Here is a 19,556-nt window from a genome sequence, read left to right on the forward strand (position 1 = left end):
CCTTTTGATCCATTAATCCTATCAATACATGTAAATAACTGGTGTAAAATACAGATATTCATCTTTTCATGGTCATCAGATATGATCCATTTGAATGTTTAGAGGCTCTGTAGTTACCGTGGAAACACTGTCATCTTCTACAACATTGATTGACCAGTAAAACCCATGGAGTTGGATCAATGACAGTGGATGGAAATGTTTGATTTATGTTCAGTTAATGGTATATTTGACTGAAAAAGTCAACTTTTCTGCAGTTTTCGCTGCTTTTGATATAATAGCCATCAACTTTAATCTGAGCTTTGATGAACATCTACATGATCAGTGAATTAAATACAAGAAAATACCAGATTTATACTGATAAAATACAAAATACAGAAGATAATATTGTAAATAAATGGTGATAAATCACTTGAAACAGGTTAGATATAAAGAACATTTCATTTGGGAACTGACATAAAAGTAGCGCTGGGTCTTTATGGGTTAATGCAGATATTCTGAAAAACAGATATTTTTCTCTATGTTTGTTCTTCTCGTCCACATCTAAACAGCCTTTTAGTTTGAAAAAAAAAAAACTGATTGTAATGCAGCAAAAGCAGCATGACACACAGTAAAAATATAAAACAAGAATGAAAAGTAGAACACCAGAGCAAACACACTGTACATAATAAATTAGAAGTACAAAAACAGAACTGGTAAAAAACCTCTTCTCATTAAATCAGTGGTTCCCAGCCTTTTTTGTCTCATGACCCTATTTTAACATCACAAAGATTTTTTTTTTTTTGCTAAAATTAATGTTTTTGATCATGTAACAGCGTGCTATACTATGTTGCAAATAAATATTAATTTTAGATGACATTTAGTCTATATAATGTATATTATTCTGGACGGAGGCAGTAAATCCAGGTGTAGATTACTGCACAAAAGTGAGAATTTGATTTTCCTTGGTCAGGATATGTACAGTCAGTCCAGCTGTGATTTACAAGGCTGACAATTAATACTGAACAAACAAGAACTCAAACTATGAATTATGAACTCACTATCATGGAGGGAGTTTTGTTGGAAATGTCTGGCCTGTTTCTTTATTACACCTGCATGAAAATCCCATTTTTCTGGAGTTCATTTTTCCTGCTGGAGGGAGTGTGGTTCACTGGAGGCAGATCAAGCACATGTGTTCTGGTCCTGTCCTGGTGTTGTTGGCTTTTGGGGAGAGATGATTAAGTTGATGTATTCAATTTTTGGTGTTCATTTTGATATGTTATTGGCTACTTTGTTTTTTAGCATTCCCCCAGAGGAATTATGGGAAAGTGACATATATTTATTTAGAATACTCCTTGCCACAGGCAAAAAAGCCATCACCAAATTTTTTTTTTTTTCCTCTTTTCTTTTATGGCCATCACCAAATATTGACTTAAAAGGACCCTCCCTCAATTTCCTTGGTGATAAAAATTGTCGACCAAATCCACTTAATGGAAATGATGACATACAATCTCTGCATACAACAGCACACGGGTGTAAAGTACTGTTAAAAATGGGAGCTTTTCATTCAATCTGTGAACAGTAAACAGTCTGTAAATGTCTGAATGGACCTGTGACCTGTGACTGTGTTTCTGTTAGTTTTGTATCTTATATTAAAACAATAAAAAATAAAGTACAAAAAAAACTATGAATTATGAAAAGGCTGCAGCATCTGAAACTGACCACAATGAACATTTGACAGAAAAACAGAACCACAGTGCTTCAGTTTCAGCTTCACAGTTTGTCATGTCTGTTATATATTATGATTGTCTCGGTCAACTCACCATATATTTTTTATTAGTAAATTTCTATTTTCATTTTCATCAATTACTAGAAATTTCAGGCAATCCCATTTGAATTTCAGGTGACCCCACATGGGGTCCTGACCCCAAGGTTGAAAAACACTGCATTAAATGACTGTGACAGTATGATTTATTCTTAATGAAGTGTAGGTGGGACTCAGTATGTAATCATTACACCTGGTCAAAGGTGTTTATCCATGTGTATAAAAAGGATTAAAAGTAGGAAAGTGAACTGAAAACATAATGACTCCAACTTCACGGTCAACAGTGTATTTATTATGTGGATTAGTCATAAAACCTGTGAACGTCAGGTGTGATAAATAAATCTGAACCAGAGTGGGTCCTCTGCCTCTTGGCTGATCTCAGACCAGCTCCTGTGTTTGTTTTAGGGATGCGGGCCGCCCGGTACGTCACTGTATTATATGCAAGCTTACCATTTATGGTAGAGCTAAATCCCAGGATGTGGAATGTGCCTCTCCCAAAACCTGAATTCCTGCCAGCTGTTGAAAAGTAGAGAGAGAGAAAACTGTGGGCAGACGGCATGAATGAAACACGTCCCTTCTTGTGGGGTTTAAAGGTATCTGAAGCAGGCCTGGGGCCCTGCAGGCAGGAAGCCTTTACAAAGCACCAGAGCAGATAAAACACTTCAACTCTGTCTAATGTTCTATGAGGGTTAAAGCTGCAGACACACATCTGTCAGCATCTGTACGTCTGCTACCGAAGCCCAGAGCAGACAAAACAACCACAGGACATGTCATCATCTCACACACACATATTGAACATTTTGGACTCCACTGCCTCTGTCTGACAGCTGTAGTTTCATTTAATCTCCTTCCTCTTGTCCTTCCTGAGAAAACCACGTATCTCCAAATGTCTCAGTTTGTGTCAAATTGAGGAGTGACGTGTTTCCTTTAAGGGTTGAAGTTGAAACTTTCCTTTTTAAGCAAAATACACAAGAGTAGAACATGAAAGATAAGACAACTCGACTGAAAGTGGAATCAAAAAACTATGAATTTGTGGGAATTTACATGAGGTCATACCTGTAATAAGTAGTTTATCCTTTACTTTATCCTGTTCTTTTTTCTCAGCTTTAGTTCTTTTTTCTTCAGACAGATGGAGGCTAACCCTGAACCTGTTCTATTCTGAGGTTTTTCCTTCTGTAAAACCAGTTTTTCCCTTCCCACTGTCATCTGTCAGAGGAAATGTATGGTTTCCACTCTGTGTATTCTTTTAAAGGCCTTGTGCTGAATTTGTGAAGAAACTGGATTTAATCATGTTTGAGACTGGAGCCATAGAAATAAAACTATATGGAATTTTCTATCCCCTTCCTGTCAATAAAAACCATGAATCTCCAAAAACGTCTGTGTTCACCTGGAATATCTATTACTCCTTTATGGGTTGAGTTAAAATATGATTTGTGTGTTTTCGCTGATATTTCTGAAATGTGAATTTCTAGTATATTTAGAAATGTTGCTCTAGGAAGATGTGAAAAGTGACTATATTCTACTGTGCAGTGTTTTAGCTCAAAGGAAAACCCATTCTCACATATTCTGACCAAATACTGCTCTAGTGCTCAATTACCTGTTTTGTTTGTTTCAGTGGCACAAATTTTGTGCGGTTTCACTACTTTCTTCCTTTGATTTTTGCTTTTTGATTCAATAATTTACCTCGGATCCTTGTTAGTTTTCACCTCTGTAACTACTATTCTTCCTGGTTTCCACACAAAACCAGCAAGAAATTCAATAATACTGAATGAATGAATTGTGAATGAATGATGAATGCATTTTTAGCCCCTCTGTCCTGTTTTAGGACCAGTTTCATAGAAGCCCCCATATTTACTTCCATAAACCCAGTGTGTGTCTGCGTGGTCACATATTACATCAGGATCTCTTTTGCACATAAGGGTCACTTCAGGGTCACATTCAGTTCATATTCAAAACTGATAGAAGTTGCATTTAATGTGGAATATGAACAAGCACACACAAAAAATCAGATTTCACCAAAAAATCCAAATTGTGCATTAAGACCTGCTGTCTGAACGTAGCCTTTCATATGTGGTCCTAAACCTAATATGTATCTGATATTTTGCAATGTGACTTCAGTCTGAACAGCCAAGTCGTATTTATCCGACCTTTACGCCATTGAAATGCGACAAACGACACAATTCTGCGTCCCAAGAGGAGGAGCAGCGGCAAAAACATATTTACTTCCATAAACCCAGTGTGTGTCTGCGTGGTCACATATTCTGTCAGGACCTCTTTAAAAAAAAAAGCAAAATAATATAAGAATGTGTTTTGTCTGAAAAATATTTTTTATCTTACTTGTAAAATAGACCCAAAGTGCTTCTAAAGCTGCTTCATAACATTAGTCTACATCTGGTTTGAATTTTTAGCCCCTCTGTCCTGGTTTTAGGAACCAGTTTCATAGAAGCACCCAAATTTACTTCCATATACCCAGTGTGTGTCTGCGTGGTCACATATTACATCAGGATCTCTTTTGCACATAAGGGTCACTTCAGGGTCACATTCAGTTCAGACTCAAAACTGACAGAAGTCGCATTTAATGTGGAATATGAATGAGCACACAAAAAAAATTGGATTTCACCAAAAAATCTGAATTGTGCATTAAGACCTGCTGTCTGAACGTAGCCTTTCATATGTGGTCTTAAACCTAATATGTATCTGATATTTTGTAATGTGACTCCAGTCTGAATGGCCAGTTCGCATTTATCCGACATTTACGCCATTGAAATGTGACAAATGACACAATTCTGTGTCCCAGGAGGAGGAGCAGCGGGGAAAAACATATTTACTTCCATAAACCCAGTGTGTGCCTGTAGATAGATCGATAGATAGATTTACTTTATTCATCCCCTAGGGGAAATTCAAAATACAAAATGCGGTCACCGCTCCACAAACACAGCCATACCACATCAACACACAAAAAATAAATAAATCCAGAGTATAAGTAGCTGTGAATAACTTAAACTAAAAAGAGGTAGACTTGTGTGGTCACATATTACGTCAGGACCTCTTTTGTGCATGTGGGTCACTTCAGGGTCGCATTCAGTTCAGACTCAAAACTGATAGAAGTCGCATTTAATGTGGAATATGAACGAGCACACACACAAAAAAAGGGATTTCACCAAAAAATCTGAATTGTGCATTAAGACCTGCTGTCTGAACCTGGTGTAAGATGCTCTGTACTACTGCTGCACATCAAGAGACCGGTCTGACTCCCTCCTAATAAGATGCCGTCGCTATGGTAACGCCATAAAGGGCGTATTTCCTGTCTCTCCTTTCATTTAAGGGTTGACCCTTTGAAAACACATGCAAAGTTAACAGGATTACCAGCTCATAAAACGTTATATCGCTGCAAAACTCAATAACGTTCCCTGCAGAAATCAAAACATCCGACACACCAGTGGTTTAAATGGTTTATTAAATATTGCATAATACCGAAGTCACAGCAGTGTATAGTATCTTTATTTTAATATTGTCAATGTAACAGCACTGCAAATTGAAGCAAACAAACCAAAACCTGTTGCAGGTTGTGCGTGTCATCAAACTCGTCCATTCGTATGATTATTAATCATTTAAGTTGAAGCGTTGTGTCACACTTTAGGTACTTGCACAGTAACCGACAAGTTCTTAGTAAATGTTCTCCCATCACAGACAAGGACTATGGGAAAACTGTGGTTACATGTCATGGATACATTTAAGTGATATTAAAAAAAAAAAAAAAAAAAAAAAAAGAATGAAAATGAGGCACAATTTTGCGTCAAACATAAGGCATGATCTTCATAAATGGCAGCGTAAATGTTCATAATGTGTCAAACTTCCTGTGCTCAGAAACGCTCCACTCTGTGCTTTGCCAAAATCCTTCGGGTACATAAACCACTGCAGGTACATAAACATAAACAGAGCTCAGCATGACGCTCCCTTCACCTGCAGCTTATTTTTTATTATTTTACATATTTACATCTCCTTCTTGTGCCACGCTGCTCGATAGTCATTCAAAATCAGAGTTCAAACATTTTGTACAAACAGTATAAGGTTTACACACTGTGCCACATTCATATATTCATACATTCATACATCCTGTGATGATGTTCTACAGAGTTTAGACTGAGCTGTGACTGAACGTGTGATTGTTTATTTGCTGTGTTTGACATGAAGCACACCCTTAAATTAATAAAATCCTGTCACAAGCATTAAAAGGTCAACAGACTCCTGACTGATCGGCACATTCGAGAGGAGCTGAAGCAACACAGGAACAGAAATGTTTAACCAGCAGTGACGGAAAACAACAACAAAAAAACAAAAGAAAAACATGCTTCTGTGATATAACAAAATACCTGAATGTCAGTCATATCAGTGCGATTCAGGCGAACCTTTAATGCAGCGTGTTGTGTTAAGCGCTTTATCTGACTGAGCAAACATCGCTTTGCTAATGTTGGCAAAACTGTCACCGGTGATCTGCACAGGAAGTAAAAAAACTGAATTTGTCAGAGATGATGAGACGCTGATTGCTACTGGAGTTTGTCGAGTTAACCCATAAAGACCCAGTGCTACTTTTACTGCAGTTCCCAAATTAACTTTTCTCTCTATTTAACCTTTCTTAACTGATTTATCACCACTTATCATAATATTATCCTCTGTATAATGCATTTTTTCAATTAAAATCTGGTATTTTCCTATATTTATTTTACCGATCATGTCCTTTAACCATCATGCTGAGATTACACTTGAGGGTTATTACATCAAAAACAGAGAAAACTTGAGAAAAAAGATACTTTTTTTTTTTTTTTTTGTAGAACAAACTGAACATAAACCAAGTCCAACTCCATGGGTTTTACTGGTGAATCAATGTTGAACAAACTTTTGTGGCAGTTCCCAAATTAATTGTTCTCTCTATTTAACCTTTCTTAAGTGATTTATCACCATTTATCATAATATTAACCTGTGTATTTTGCATTTTTTCAAAGAAAATCTGTTATTTTCCTATATCTATTTTACTGTTCATGTATTTTAACCATTATGCTGAGATTATATTTAAGGGTTATTATACAAAAAACAGAGAAAACTTGAGAAAAAATGACTTTTTCAGTAAAATCTATCATTAACTGATCATAAACCCAGTGTGTCCATCTACTGTCTTTAATCCAACTCCATGGGTTTTACTGGTGAAGTGTTCTCTCTATTTAACCTTTCTTGATTTCTCACCATCATAATATTATCCTCTGTATTTTGCATTTTTTCAACTAAAATCAGGTATTTTTGAATATTTATTGTACTGATCATGAACTTTAATCATCATGCTGAGATTACACTTCAGGGTTATTATTGATCCAACTCCATGGGTTTTACTGGTGAATCAATGTTGAACAAACTTCTGTGGCAGTTTCCAAATAAGTTTTCTCTCCATTTAACCTTTCTTAAGTGATTTATCACCATTTATTATAATATTATACTATACTATATTAAAATATATACTCTATTTTGTGTTTTTTCAATTAAAATCAAGTATTTTCCTATATTTATTTTATTGATTATGGACTGTAACCATCATGTTGAGATTATGTTTGAGGGTTATTATATCAAAAACAGAGAAAACTTGAGAAAAAATGACTTTTTCAGTAAAATCTATCATTAACTGAACATAAACCAAGCATCTCCATCCACTGTCATTGATCCATCTCCATGGGTTTTACTGGTGAAGTGTTCTCTCTATTTAACCTTTCGTGATTTATCGCCATTTATCATAAAATTATCCACTGAATTTTGCATTTTTTACTGTGAATGTATGTATTATCGCATATTTAATTCACAGATAGCGAAGATGTTCATAAAAACTCAGAGTAAACTCAAAGGTTGTTATATCAAAATAGAGAAAACTGAGGAAAAAGTGACTTTTTCTGCAAAATATGAACATAAAAACCAGCATCACCTTATTTTGTTTGTGGCATTTATTTTTTGTTCATTTTTATTCATTTTATGCATTATTTTATCATTAATTTTTGTTCATTTTATTGATAACTTTGGCTGTTTTTTATTCATTCTGTTGCTTATGTTATTCTTTTTTACTTAATTTTAATTCCTTTATTTTCCATATTTGTTTTTGTTAATCAAAGTGACTTTTTCAATAAAATCTATCGTTAATTGAACATAAACTCAGTGTCCTCCATTCACTGTCATTGATCCAACTCCATGGGTTTTACTGGTGAATCAACGTTGTAGAAGATGACGGTGTTTCCATGGTAACTACGGAGCCTCTGAACGTCCAAATGGCTCATATCTGATGACCATGAAAAGATGACAAACTGTATTTTACACCAATTATTTACATGTATTGATAGGATAAGTGGCTCTAAAGTTATTCATTATTTTAGATCAGTAGATGCTTTTGGTCACTGGTGGATGTTTGGGTCTTTATGGGTTAATAATAATAATACACTGCACTTCATCGATTCCTTCATTAATCACTTAGTCGGCAGCCACATACAGCTTCATATCATGTTTATCATCACTGCAAAACTGTAGCTAACACATTCAGATGCAAAAAAAACAAAGATATAGTAAACATACACCTTTAGATCTAGTGAGTATTATTGTTTATCTGACAATACTTCACATTATCTGTACTAAGGCAATCATGAAAATGGAAGGCCCACTGATCGTCTGGCACCGTTTGATTAGAAATGTCTGCGTGGAAAAGGACGAGACCTCAGCTATTTGGAGCATCACATACTTCCCTCCTGCTAGAAACTCATTTTTAATACTTATAACGGAGTTCGCCTAAAAACAGAGCCTGAGCAGGTCATGACAAGCGCTAAGAATAATCTGCCAGTGCTTTGGACAGATCTGAGGAATCTGATGAAAACAACAGGAAAGACAACAATAGGGATCATCTTCCAGTCGGTTTGTGTAGAACGAGTGACAATTAAAGGAAAAACCTGACGGGACGGTGATGATAATGTCCCCGTGAACAGAGGACGGAGGTGATAAGTGTCAACAAATCCTAAAAATAGGCTTTTGGAAAAAATAGGAACTAACTCAAGTGTATTGTGTGTTTATATTTATGTACAAAATCAAATAAAAAACTAAAAGATCCAGAGCTGCAACATTAAAGCAAGTTGTATACAGTTGAATATAGAGAACTGATAATTGCTTAAATATATATATATTTTTTAAGAATAATTGCAAATATTCTTTAATTTGAACCGGTTAAACTTCAGTTATTCTCAAGTTTTGTTCCTGGTTTGTAACAGTTACTGAAATCTTTGTTTTGTGGAATAAAATAAGACATTTGAGGACATCATCTTAGTTTTTTTTTTTTTTTTTAACCATTTTCTGAGATTTTATAGGATAATTACTAACTGATTAATCAATTATCTCTACAATAAACTAAAACGATGAAGGAAATGTCTTTTGTATTCATCTCTGTTGGTTTTCTTCATGTATAAACCTAGTATTTTGGGTTGATATGAAACATATCTTCCTTTTTTGGGGGTCATTTGAAATCTTTTGACCTTTTTGACCTTTTGTTTTATTTATCTTTTCATTATTACCTTTTACTTTTCTGTTTTTCTGCAGCCAATTAGAAAAAAAAAAACTTAAATTGACAATTAAACTTGTTCCATTGACAGATTTTTTTTTGCTTGAATTAAGCAAAATAATCTTGAATTAAGCAAAAAAAATCTGCCAATGGAACAAGTGAAAATGATCTTGGTAAGATTTCTTGAAATAAGATTTTCCAGATCTATTGTCTAAAAATCAGTTCTTATATCTCACTGAAAAGTTCCTCTTTAGGTGATTATGTCTTATTTTAAGTGTGACAAGATATTTGGACTAGAAATGAGAAAAATACACTTGCTAAGATTTAGATTTTTGCAGTGTGCTGTTAATAATAATAATAATAATAATAATAATAATAATAATAATAATAATAATAATAATAATAATAATAATAATAATAATAATAATCGATGGCCTCCACAGTCAGAAGATTTTGCATCTTTGGACCATGACTTCTGGGCTTTACATTGTTTTTCCTTTAATTTGTCACTGGTCAGATGCTTTTGAGCAGAATCCAAAGCGGTCATACAGGACCCGACTGCTAACCCTGTCATCAGCTCTGTTTTACTAAAGGTGCAGATACAGAGGCATGGCCTGGTAGAGTTTCATGCTCCAATTAGATTTGTCAGTCCCTTACTGATTTAACAATGCATGCTGTACTAGGGTGGACCTAAATACCTTAATAAGTCAGTCCATATGAAAATATGTAGGCGTATTTGGAAGGCCTCTTAAAGTTTTCTGTACACATTTACATACAATCCTGTTAATAAGGGCATGGTTAAAATCTCAATATGCTCTAAAAATCAGTATAATTACGTTCTAAGACACCTCGTTGGTTTTCACTTTAAAGATTAAGTTGCTTTTCGAGTCATATCTGATTAATCTACTATTTTCTTGTAAGGTGGGATCTCCCTAAATGACCAAACAGGAAGTTAAGTGCTACCACGCCTGTCCTGTGGTTACGCTGGAGCCAAGTTTCATCCACCGGCTACCTAACAGGCAGAAGTCACCAGCAAACACATGTTCTATTCTGTGAGAAGACGTATAAAAAGGCAAATAAATAAGTTCTTTCTTTTGAAAATATAATGTGCATATACACAGTTTCTCTTCGCTTTTCTCAGACATGCATTAGAGCCCATGTGTCCCATTTGTGTTTGTTAAATAAGACAAAGAAAACGCCAAAAAACAGAGAAACAACTTACTGTTTCTAGTCAGGATGTGGCAATATTGATATTTATCGGAATCTTTCGGGTTATACTGGGTGGTAATAATTAAATGAAATGCTAAAAAATAAAACCAGGCAGGTCCAAAGTGATGTCATATATAAGGCTTAAAGTACTAAAACCATGAAGGGCACTGAAGTTGGCTCCAAATGAAGGAAATGACCAAAGAAAGATCATTTTTACAGCCTGCGATAGACGGATCTGAGAACTTACATCCAGTAAAACCCCCAAGTTCACAATAATTTCCATTTGATCGACATCCATCTGATGTGGTTTTCATTTTGGCTGCTGCTGATGTGCAACAGTGGTTAGAATCCACCTCTGCAGTAGCTGATGATAAGAAAATAAGTGTTTCCTTAGGGTTTAGGATTCTGTTTAGATGTTCTTTTATTCTCCTGGAAATCGAAAATGAACTGAGGGGGTTCAATGGCAGGCTACATTTGTTAGTTTTATCCATCTGTAGGATACTGAAAAACTACTCTGGGAAAAACATAAAAATCTTACCAAGTGTATTTTTCTCATTTCTAGTCAAAATATCTCATCACACCTAAAATTACATACATACATAATCTTGATTTTCATATTTTTATTGATATATTTTCTTACAACTATATCCTGTTGTATCACTGGAAAATGTTTAATGGGTGAAAAGAAAGAAAAAACAATAAAAAGTGAATCATAAAAAAAGACAATCACCTAAAGAGTGAGATATAAGAACTTATTTTTAGACAATAGATTTTGAAAATCTTATTTCAAGAAATCTTACCAAGATCATTTTCACTTGTTCCATTGGCAGATTTTTTTAGTGCTTAATTCAAGATTTTTTTTTTTTTTTGCTTAATTCAAGCAAAAAAATCTGCCAATGGAACAACTGAAAATGGTCTTGGTAAGATTTCTTGAAATCAGATTTTCCAGATCTATTGTCTAAAAATCAGTTCTTTATATCTCACTGAAAAGCTCCTCTTTAGGTGATTATGTCTTATTTTAAGAGTGACGAGATATTTGGACTAGAAATGAGAAAAATACACTTGGTATGATTTAGATTTTTGCAGTGTACTGAACAGATGAGTGGAAGAAGACGACCAAAGACATCCTGTATAAGTACTGGATTGTGAAATTTCCTTCATTTTTTTTTTATATTACATGAGACTGAATTATGCTGCTTTTCCACTGCTTGGTTCTGGCTTCACTCGACTTGACTTTACTCACTTTTAATACCAAATACTGCATTTTCCATTGAAGATATAGTGTCCCATCACTGTAGGTGGTTGCCATAGCGACCCTGCATCATAAACAGGAACAATGGAGGATATGGCTCTTGATTCTTGGCTGTTTGTGAGTGAGAACAGCCGCTAAATATACTCTACAAGTTTAACAGAAGAAGACTGGAACACAAATAAAGCAGTTTTAACCCATAAAGAGCCAGTTCTACTTCTGTGACAGTCGCATTTCTATCTATATCTAATATTTCTTGAGTGATTTATTACCATTTATTATAATATTATCCTCTGAATTTTGTATCTTTTTTAAGTGATACTCAGATATTTTCCTCTTTTTAATTCACTGATCATGTAGATGTTCATAAAAGCTCAGTGTAAATTCAAAGGTTATTATATCAAAACAGAGAAAACTCATTTTATGCATTATTTTAACATTCACTTTTGTTCATTTTATTGATAACTTTGGCTGTTTTTTCTTCATTATGTTATTCTTTTTTTTTTTCTTTTTTTTTTTTTACTTAATTTTAATTATTTCATGTTTCCATTTTTTCCTGCTCATCAAAGTGACTTTTTCAGCAAAATCTATCATTAACTGAACATAAACCAAGTGTGTTCATCCACAGTCATTGATCCAACTCCATGGGTTTTACTGGTGAATCAATGCTGTAGAAGATGACAGTGTTTCCATGGTAACTATGGAGCCTCTGGTCATATCTGATGACCATGAAAAGATGACAAACTGTATTTTACACCAATTATTTACATGTATGGATAGAATTAATGGACCAACAGGTAATGATTTTGGTTGCCAGTAGCTGTTTGGGTCTTTATGGGTTATTGATAATCCTCCTTAATCAATCACTAATCTGCAGTGTTTTCATCCTCAAGTGCTGTCTCAGCTCAGTTGGAGGTGATAACAGGAAAAAGTTTCAACTGCAGCTGCAATTAGTCCATTTAGGTTCATCCTGTCTACTAGAACTTATACACATTTCCTTTTCTTATTTATTAATTACCTCCGCCAAGGAGGTTATGTTTTTGCCAGGGTTTGTTTGTCTGTCTGTTTGTTTGTCTGTCCGTTAGTGTGCAACATAACTCAAAAAGTTATGGACAGATTTTGATGAAATTTTCAGGGTTTGTTGGAAATGGGATAAGGAAGAAATGATTAACTTTTGGGGGTGATCCGGAAGAAATCCTGGATTCTGGATCACTTTGAAATTTTCGTTAACATTGTGGTAAATGGGGCCAAAATTTTCGTTTCCTAATATCTCGCTTAATTATTGACCAAAACTCATGAAATTTAACTCAGGAATTGACAATGGGGTCCTCTATCACATTTCAAAGGCTGATCCGGATCTGATCCAGAAGGCGGATTTTATTTTAAAAAATAAATGTAGGATTTGTATCACCGATTATGTGGGGAATTTTTGCGCTTGGCAGAGGTCTGCGCTCTCCGAGTGCTTTTCTAGTTGTTAAAAGATTTCATTAATTCTTAAAAGAACTAACTCTTTTTCCATCTGTCTGACAAATAAGAAAAGGAAATCTGTATATGCAGCTACAATTTCTTCCCAAAATGTCTGACAAGTCGATGTGAGCCGGTACCATGCAGAGGGAAAAACACCATTTATCTGGTCTAAACAAACTGGAAAACATCTTATGGAACCAGTGTTTAAGGGTTTAAACCGACTCATGAAAGTATGGTTTGCATCATACTTCACAATAATAATAATATTAATAATAATAATGATAATAATAACCATCCCTGGCCCTGAAAGGTAGCTTATGTCCGTCAGCTCCAACACCACCTCCTGTAAAAATACATTCTGACCTTTCATAATCCAGTTCAGGTAAAAAGATCCACTCTTTGATCCATACACTGCTCTGCTGCTGCTACGTAAACACTTGTTCTGTGAATTACATGGACGATGTTATTATCTGTACATTAAAAGCTAGTTTGTGGTTTTAGGTTTTTCACAGAGAAATTCCACATCTGGAGGCAGACAAATTCTGGACAGAAGTGTGTAAAATGTGGTCAAGGTTTACACCGTACTGAGGTTTTGGGCAGTGAGTCAACAGCGTTCTCCTCCTCCTCCTCCTCCTGCAGTTTGACATACCTCGGACCGAACCGATCACTTTCCCAGACAAATGGATTCGCCGGGCTTAAAGGACTATTCTAACCAACAGCCATGCGCGATAGTAATGACTTCCCAAGCTCGACAGGCAACCGTGTGTTACAGCCAGATTAGTTTTCTTTACAGTTTCACCTCCTTCACGTAATTCCCAGGGAAAGTCCCGAACTGTTTTGTCCTCCTTGAGGTACCTGCAATGAAAAACAAGAAGAAACATGCATCACACGAAAGAACAGGACAATAATGGTCGGTGTATGTTTTGGTAATTGTATTTTCTTTTTATAAACAAAAGAAAAACTAGGGGTTAACTGATTTTTGTTTTAGTAGTAGTAGTAGTTTTAGTTCGAGCACATAGAATCATCAGATAACAAAGAATCACACAACATGGTCAAAAAAATAAATAAATAAAATTTTTCTGCGCTCGAAAAGGAGTGGGAAGAAGTATAAGTTATTGACTCCCACCCCCTTTTTACAATCTAATAATCAAACTAGATCCACTTCCTTTGCTTTAACACACATTTTCCTCTGTATATTTTTACAATAACCCAAAACATTCATACAAACCATTCATAAACACTTTTTTAGTCACCTAACACACAATCAGATTAATATAGACTATAATATTTATATGCACTTTAAATATTTACTCCAAATACAGTGATCAATAAATGTGATAATATCTTCTTATCATGATAACCAATTAACTACAATAATATCTTATTTTATGCATACTTCTATAAAATAGAGGAATTTTTCTGTGTCAAAACAGATAAACCAAATTTTAAAAACTGATTACTCTTAGTTTTCTCTTCCTAATAACAAAAATAAAGTTACTACCTGACAGAAATGAAAAAAAGGACCAAAAAAGCCTGTTTTTTTCATTTTCTTAGACCGGATGTTGTCATTTTCAAGGAAAGAGCGCTAATGCCAAGGTCACAAAGATTCTTACGAACGATGAGTTTGTACGAATCTTCCAGTTCGTACGATATCTGGAGTTCGTAGACATTCGTGGAGGGAGCATGTCTACGATGTCCAGATTTCATACAAACCCATCGTTCGTAATGATCTTTGTGACCTTGGCATTAGCGCTCTTTCCTTGAAAATGACAACAAGAAAAAAACAAGTGTTTTTGGTTTTTTCATACTACTGTGTATTACTCCCACAATTTCCTATTTTATAAAGATCTAATTATTATAATTTTATTGTTATTATTACTACATAAAAAAGAATATCCCGTAAGATGCCATAATTTGGGTTGTTTCACTCCTTTAAAAATTATACTAAATTATACTAAAACATCTGCACTTTTTGTGTTTTATAAGAACATTCAATCATTGTTATTAGAATTTCATTATATTAAATTTGGAGTTTTCTAAAGATAGAAAAGTGTAATTGATAAAACAGCATAATAGTAGTAGCAGTTAGGGCTGAAAGATATATCGTTATCGTATCGATATCGAGATATGAACATTCAAGATATTAATATCGAAAAAGCAACGATATAAACAATATAGATTTCCCCCGTGCTCACCCTGCATGTACAGCTCTGGAAGTCACAACAAATGTAATTTATTTGTACTTTATGTTAATGTTGATGACTGCCAGTGAGTTCTTATAAATAAAACTGCACTTTCCACATTCTTTTGTATTATGATGTTAGTATTTTTCTGAAAAATGCTTGGTTTTCACCGAACCCGTAGTCATATTGTATCGATATCGATATATCTGGCATGAATATCGAGATATGAAATTTTGTCCATATTGTTCAGCCCTAGTAGCACTACACAGTATACTGTATATAGTAGCTTGGTTATTCTAGTTGGAGTTATTCACAAATGAAAAAAATTATGAATGCAAGGGCACTGTTTTTTATGTTCATGACTGAGTTCAATAATAAAAATAAATCACAGAAATACATGTGATTTGACTTCTGTCTTAATATTGCTCCTTCTTGCCCCTTTATTTTTAATATTCTCTGCTCAGTTATGACCTCGATGGTACCTGATAAGGCCTGTAAATAAAAATACATAATAATTTATTCTTTCTGGGGTGCAAACGGAATGTATTTGAGCTATATTTAAAGTTCCGCGAAGCCTAAGCAAGTATTGCACTCAATCTTCTCCTGTCATGTTTTAGGAACTCAATATAGAAGGATGTGACACAGTGAAGATGACTCTACTTCTGAAGGCCTGAGCATGCACATTTCACACGTGCAGGCCTTCCCTGTCATCCTACAGAAACTCTATATGGATGAATGTGACACAGTGCGTGTGACTGCGTCTCTGAGGAATGTATGAAGAGGCCCGTGGCACATACCAACAAACCAGCCGTCATCACACTTCTCCATGACGCTGACAAGATCTCCTTCCTGCAGTTCCAGCTCATCGTCGTTCTGCGGCACGTAACTGTACAAAGCCTTGAAACTGGAGGCAGATACGCAGATGTTAAACAGGAAGAGCTGACAGGACACAAAATGTCAAATCAACAAGAACCAACCCTGTGCTGAACATGTGCACTGTGTCTTTGTCAGAGATACTTTAAAGAAAATAATAACATATGCACTGATATTTAGGGTCTACTGTAGTATCACCAATAAATTTAGTTTATTCAAGACTGTTCATTATTGTTTAATCAAATATGTGATGGACTTATTACTAGGGCTGTTAGAAAATATCAGTTCTGCAATATATCGCAATATTTCATTTCACAATACTGTATCGATATGAAAAAGTACTGTATCAATATTTTTAGGTATTTATTCAAATGCAGATATGGCGGAGGTTTATTTTAGTTTTTTGTTTTTCTTTATTGTTTATATCTTATTTATTATTATTTAACACTGTTTTATTAAATAATGGTTATTTGAAGCTTCCTAAAAGCACTTTTTACTGTCTGAGAGGCAGATGGTAGTTCCTTTGTAGGGATTGCACAAAAATACTGTTCTGATGTTAGTTCTGAACTAACAGAATATGAGCATTTGAACAGGATCTTAAACTGTAATGTCTGTAAAACATAATTTAAGTTTGAACACAGGAACATTTTGTGATATAGCATTAGATCCTGTTGTGATCAAATAAAAATGTGTTTAGAATTTGTGCAGATTTATGGTGTAATTCAATTCTTCAAGGAAATACTCATTTAAAAAAAGAAACAAAACTAACAAAAAAATTGCCTTTTTAACAGTATCATGATATATCGGGATATATCATATCGGGATCCTAGTACTGTGATTTGTATCGTATCGCTAGATTCTTGTGAATACACACCCCTACTTATTACCTACTTACTGACTTTTTCTGTTTCCCTGGCACAAAGGAGAATATTTAATTTACCCCTAGCATCTGTATGTCTGCATAACGAACTAACTAACTAACTAACTAAAAATAAAATTGCTATTAACATTGAGTAAGTATTATTTTTTAAGTACAAAAATAGCTAATTTTGACAATATTAATTATAAAATATCAAAGTACGCATAAAATATTACATCTGTATTTGATAACTACATTCATTATACAGAGTTTTACTGATCAATAAAATTAATTTGTTTCAATGTAACATGCTAACTATCAGGTAACTATTAGCTACCATTGTGGACAGTTGTTAGCAAAACAAAGCTAATGAAAATTAATAACAATTAAGTTGTTTTTCAGATTTAAGCTGGGTGGTTGTAAATACCTTTGAGACCAAATAAATGTACATGTACTGTATATTAGTTAAAAGAAAGACTAGAAACTGTGGTTGAAACACAGCTTTTTCTCTCTTAGCTAACAACTGCATGCTAATAAGCTAGCTCACTCAAGCTAGCATCATTTATTGGAGCAAATGAGTGGATTTTAATGATCAAATTAATGCTATATTATAAATGCAGTTCTCATATTATAGTGCTGTCCTTCTCTGTGACACTATGGAAATGCTATTGGTATTATTTCCTTCAGAATATGTGATGAATGAAACCTTGTGTAAAACATTAGAAAATCTGCTAAAACAACACACCTAATTTTGTTGAGATGTAAATATATTATCTGATCATGTCTTTCTTTCTATATACGCTTGACCCACATGGACGTATCACTGGGAGATGTGACGAGTTTCTGGGAAGGACAACTGGGACAAGAACTACTTATTTGAGACTTTAATGATGATTTACTGACTGTTGAAGGCCCTGATGGTCGACAGCCTCACAGTAACAGGATGTAACAGTAGCAGAAAGCTGAGGTGTGTCCCAGAACATGTGTGGGTCTATCCTGCTCGTCTTAGTAAGAAAATGTTGGAAAACATCTTTTTTGGCAAAATTATTGTTGACATAGTTTCAGATCTGAATCCATGTAAACACTTAAATTGGAATGTCTGATCAGAATGATTTACAGCTGATTAAAGAAATACTCATGCAACCGCAGCCTCGGAATGTCTTTATAATAACACTGACGGATTCAGCAGTGAGTGAGCTATTCCACAGTTTATAATAATATATTTACCATATTAAACCTAACGTTAATACTTTTTATCTTCTTATAATGCTTGATATGTGGTGCTGGGCAGGTTACAGGTTTCATATATTCGCTGTTTCAGCACTTCCGCTTCATTAGTTTGTTAGGACATTATGTTTCAGTTTAAATATAATGAAACAAATACATAATTTAAAACGTAATTTAAGTTTGTCAAAACGTAAAACATAATTTAAGTTTTTTAAGTTATTAAGACATTATGTTACATTACGTTTATTGAGGCATCATTAAATTTCCATTTCAGCGTTTCAGCATTTGAGTAGTCTATTCCACAGTTTATATTAATATATATTTACTATATTAAGCTTAACTCTAATGCTTTTTATCTTTGGATCTTTATATCTTTGGATCCTATACTGTTTAATATCTAGTGTTGGAAAGGGTAAAGGTTTCATGTAGTCACTATTTCAGCATTTCCATTTCATTAGAGTTTGTTATTAATACATTATGTTTAAGTTTAAACATAAGGAAACACATAATTTAAGTTTGTTATTAAGACATTATGTTACATTATGTTTATTAAGACATCCTTACATTTATATTTCAGCATTTGAGTAGCCTATTCCATAGTTTATATTTATATATTTACTATATTAATCCTAACTTTAATGCTTTTTATTTTTAGGAAGATCCTTTAATATTTGATATCTGGTGTTTACAGGTTTCACATATTCACTGTTTCAGCATTTGCACTTCATTAGTTTGTTAAGACATTATGTTTCAGTTTAAATATAATGAAACAAATACATAATTTAAAACATAATTTAAGTTTTTTATTAAAACATTATGTTAGATAATGTTTATTAATATATCATTACATTTCCATTTCAGCATTGCGTAAGCTTTTCCACAGTTTATATTAATATATTTACTATTTTAATCTTAAGTGTAACTCTTTTTACCCTTAGGAAGATCCTATAATATTTGATATGTGGTGTTGAGCAGGTTACAGGTTTCACATATTCACTGTTTCAGCATTTCCACTTCAAGTTCATCTGGCATCTAATGCTTAGTTACAGCTGCTGATGTCAGACTGGACAGTATCTGAACCCAGCACAGGGTCATTTAAAGGGTGGATTCGACTA

General features: G+C 34.1%; 1 protein-coding gene across 1 annotated transcript in view; it reads right to left on the reverse strand.

Moving 5' to 3' along the window:
* Positions 1-13,183: 13,183 nt before the first annotated feature.
* The window catches only part of sorbs1 (sorbin and SH3 domain containing 1), a 158,059-nt gene continuing 151,686 nt past the window's right edge, over positions 13,184-19,556 (reverse strand). Inside the window, exons 27-28 of the mRNA XM_030156240.1 lie at positions 16,280-16,386; positions 13,184-14,154 (exon numbers count right to left, since the gene is read on the reverse strand). Coding sequence (XP_030012100.1) covers positions 14,087-14,154; positions 16,280-16,386 — 175 coding nt within the window. The 3' untranslated portion in view covers positions 13,184-14,086. The remainder of the gene's footprint in view (positions 14,155-16,279; positions 16,387-19,556) is intronic.

This window comes from Sphaeramia orbicularis, chromosome 15 (genome assembly GCF_902148855.1).
Source record: "Sphaeramia orbicularis chromosome 15, fSphaOr1.1, whole genome shotgun sequence".
Classification (NCBI taxonomy): Eukaryota; Metazoa; Chordata; class Actinopteri; order Kurtiformes; family Apogonidae; genus Sphaeramia; species Sphaeramia orbicularis.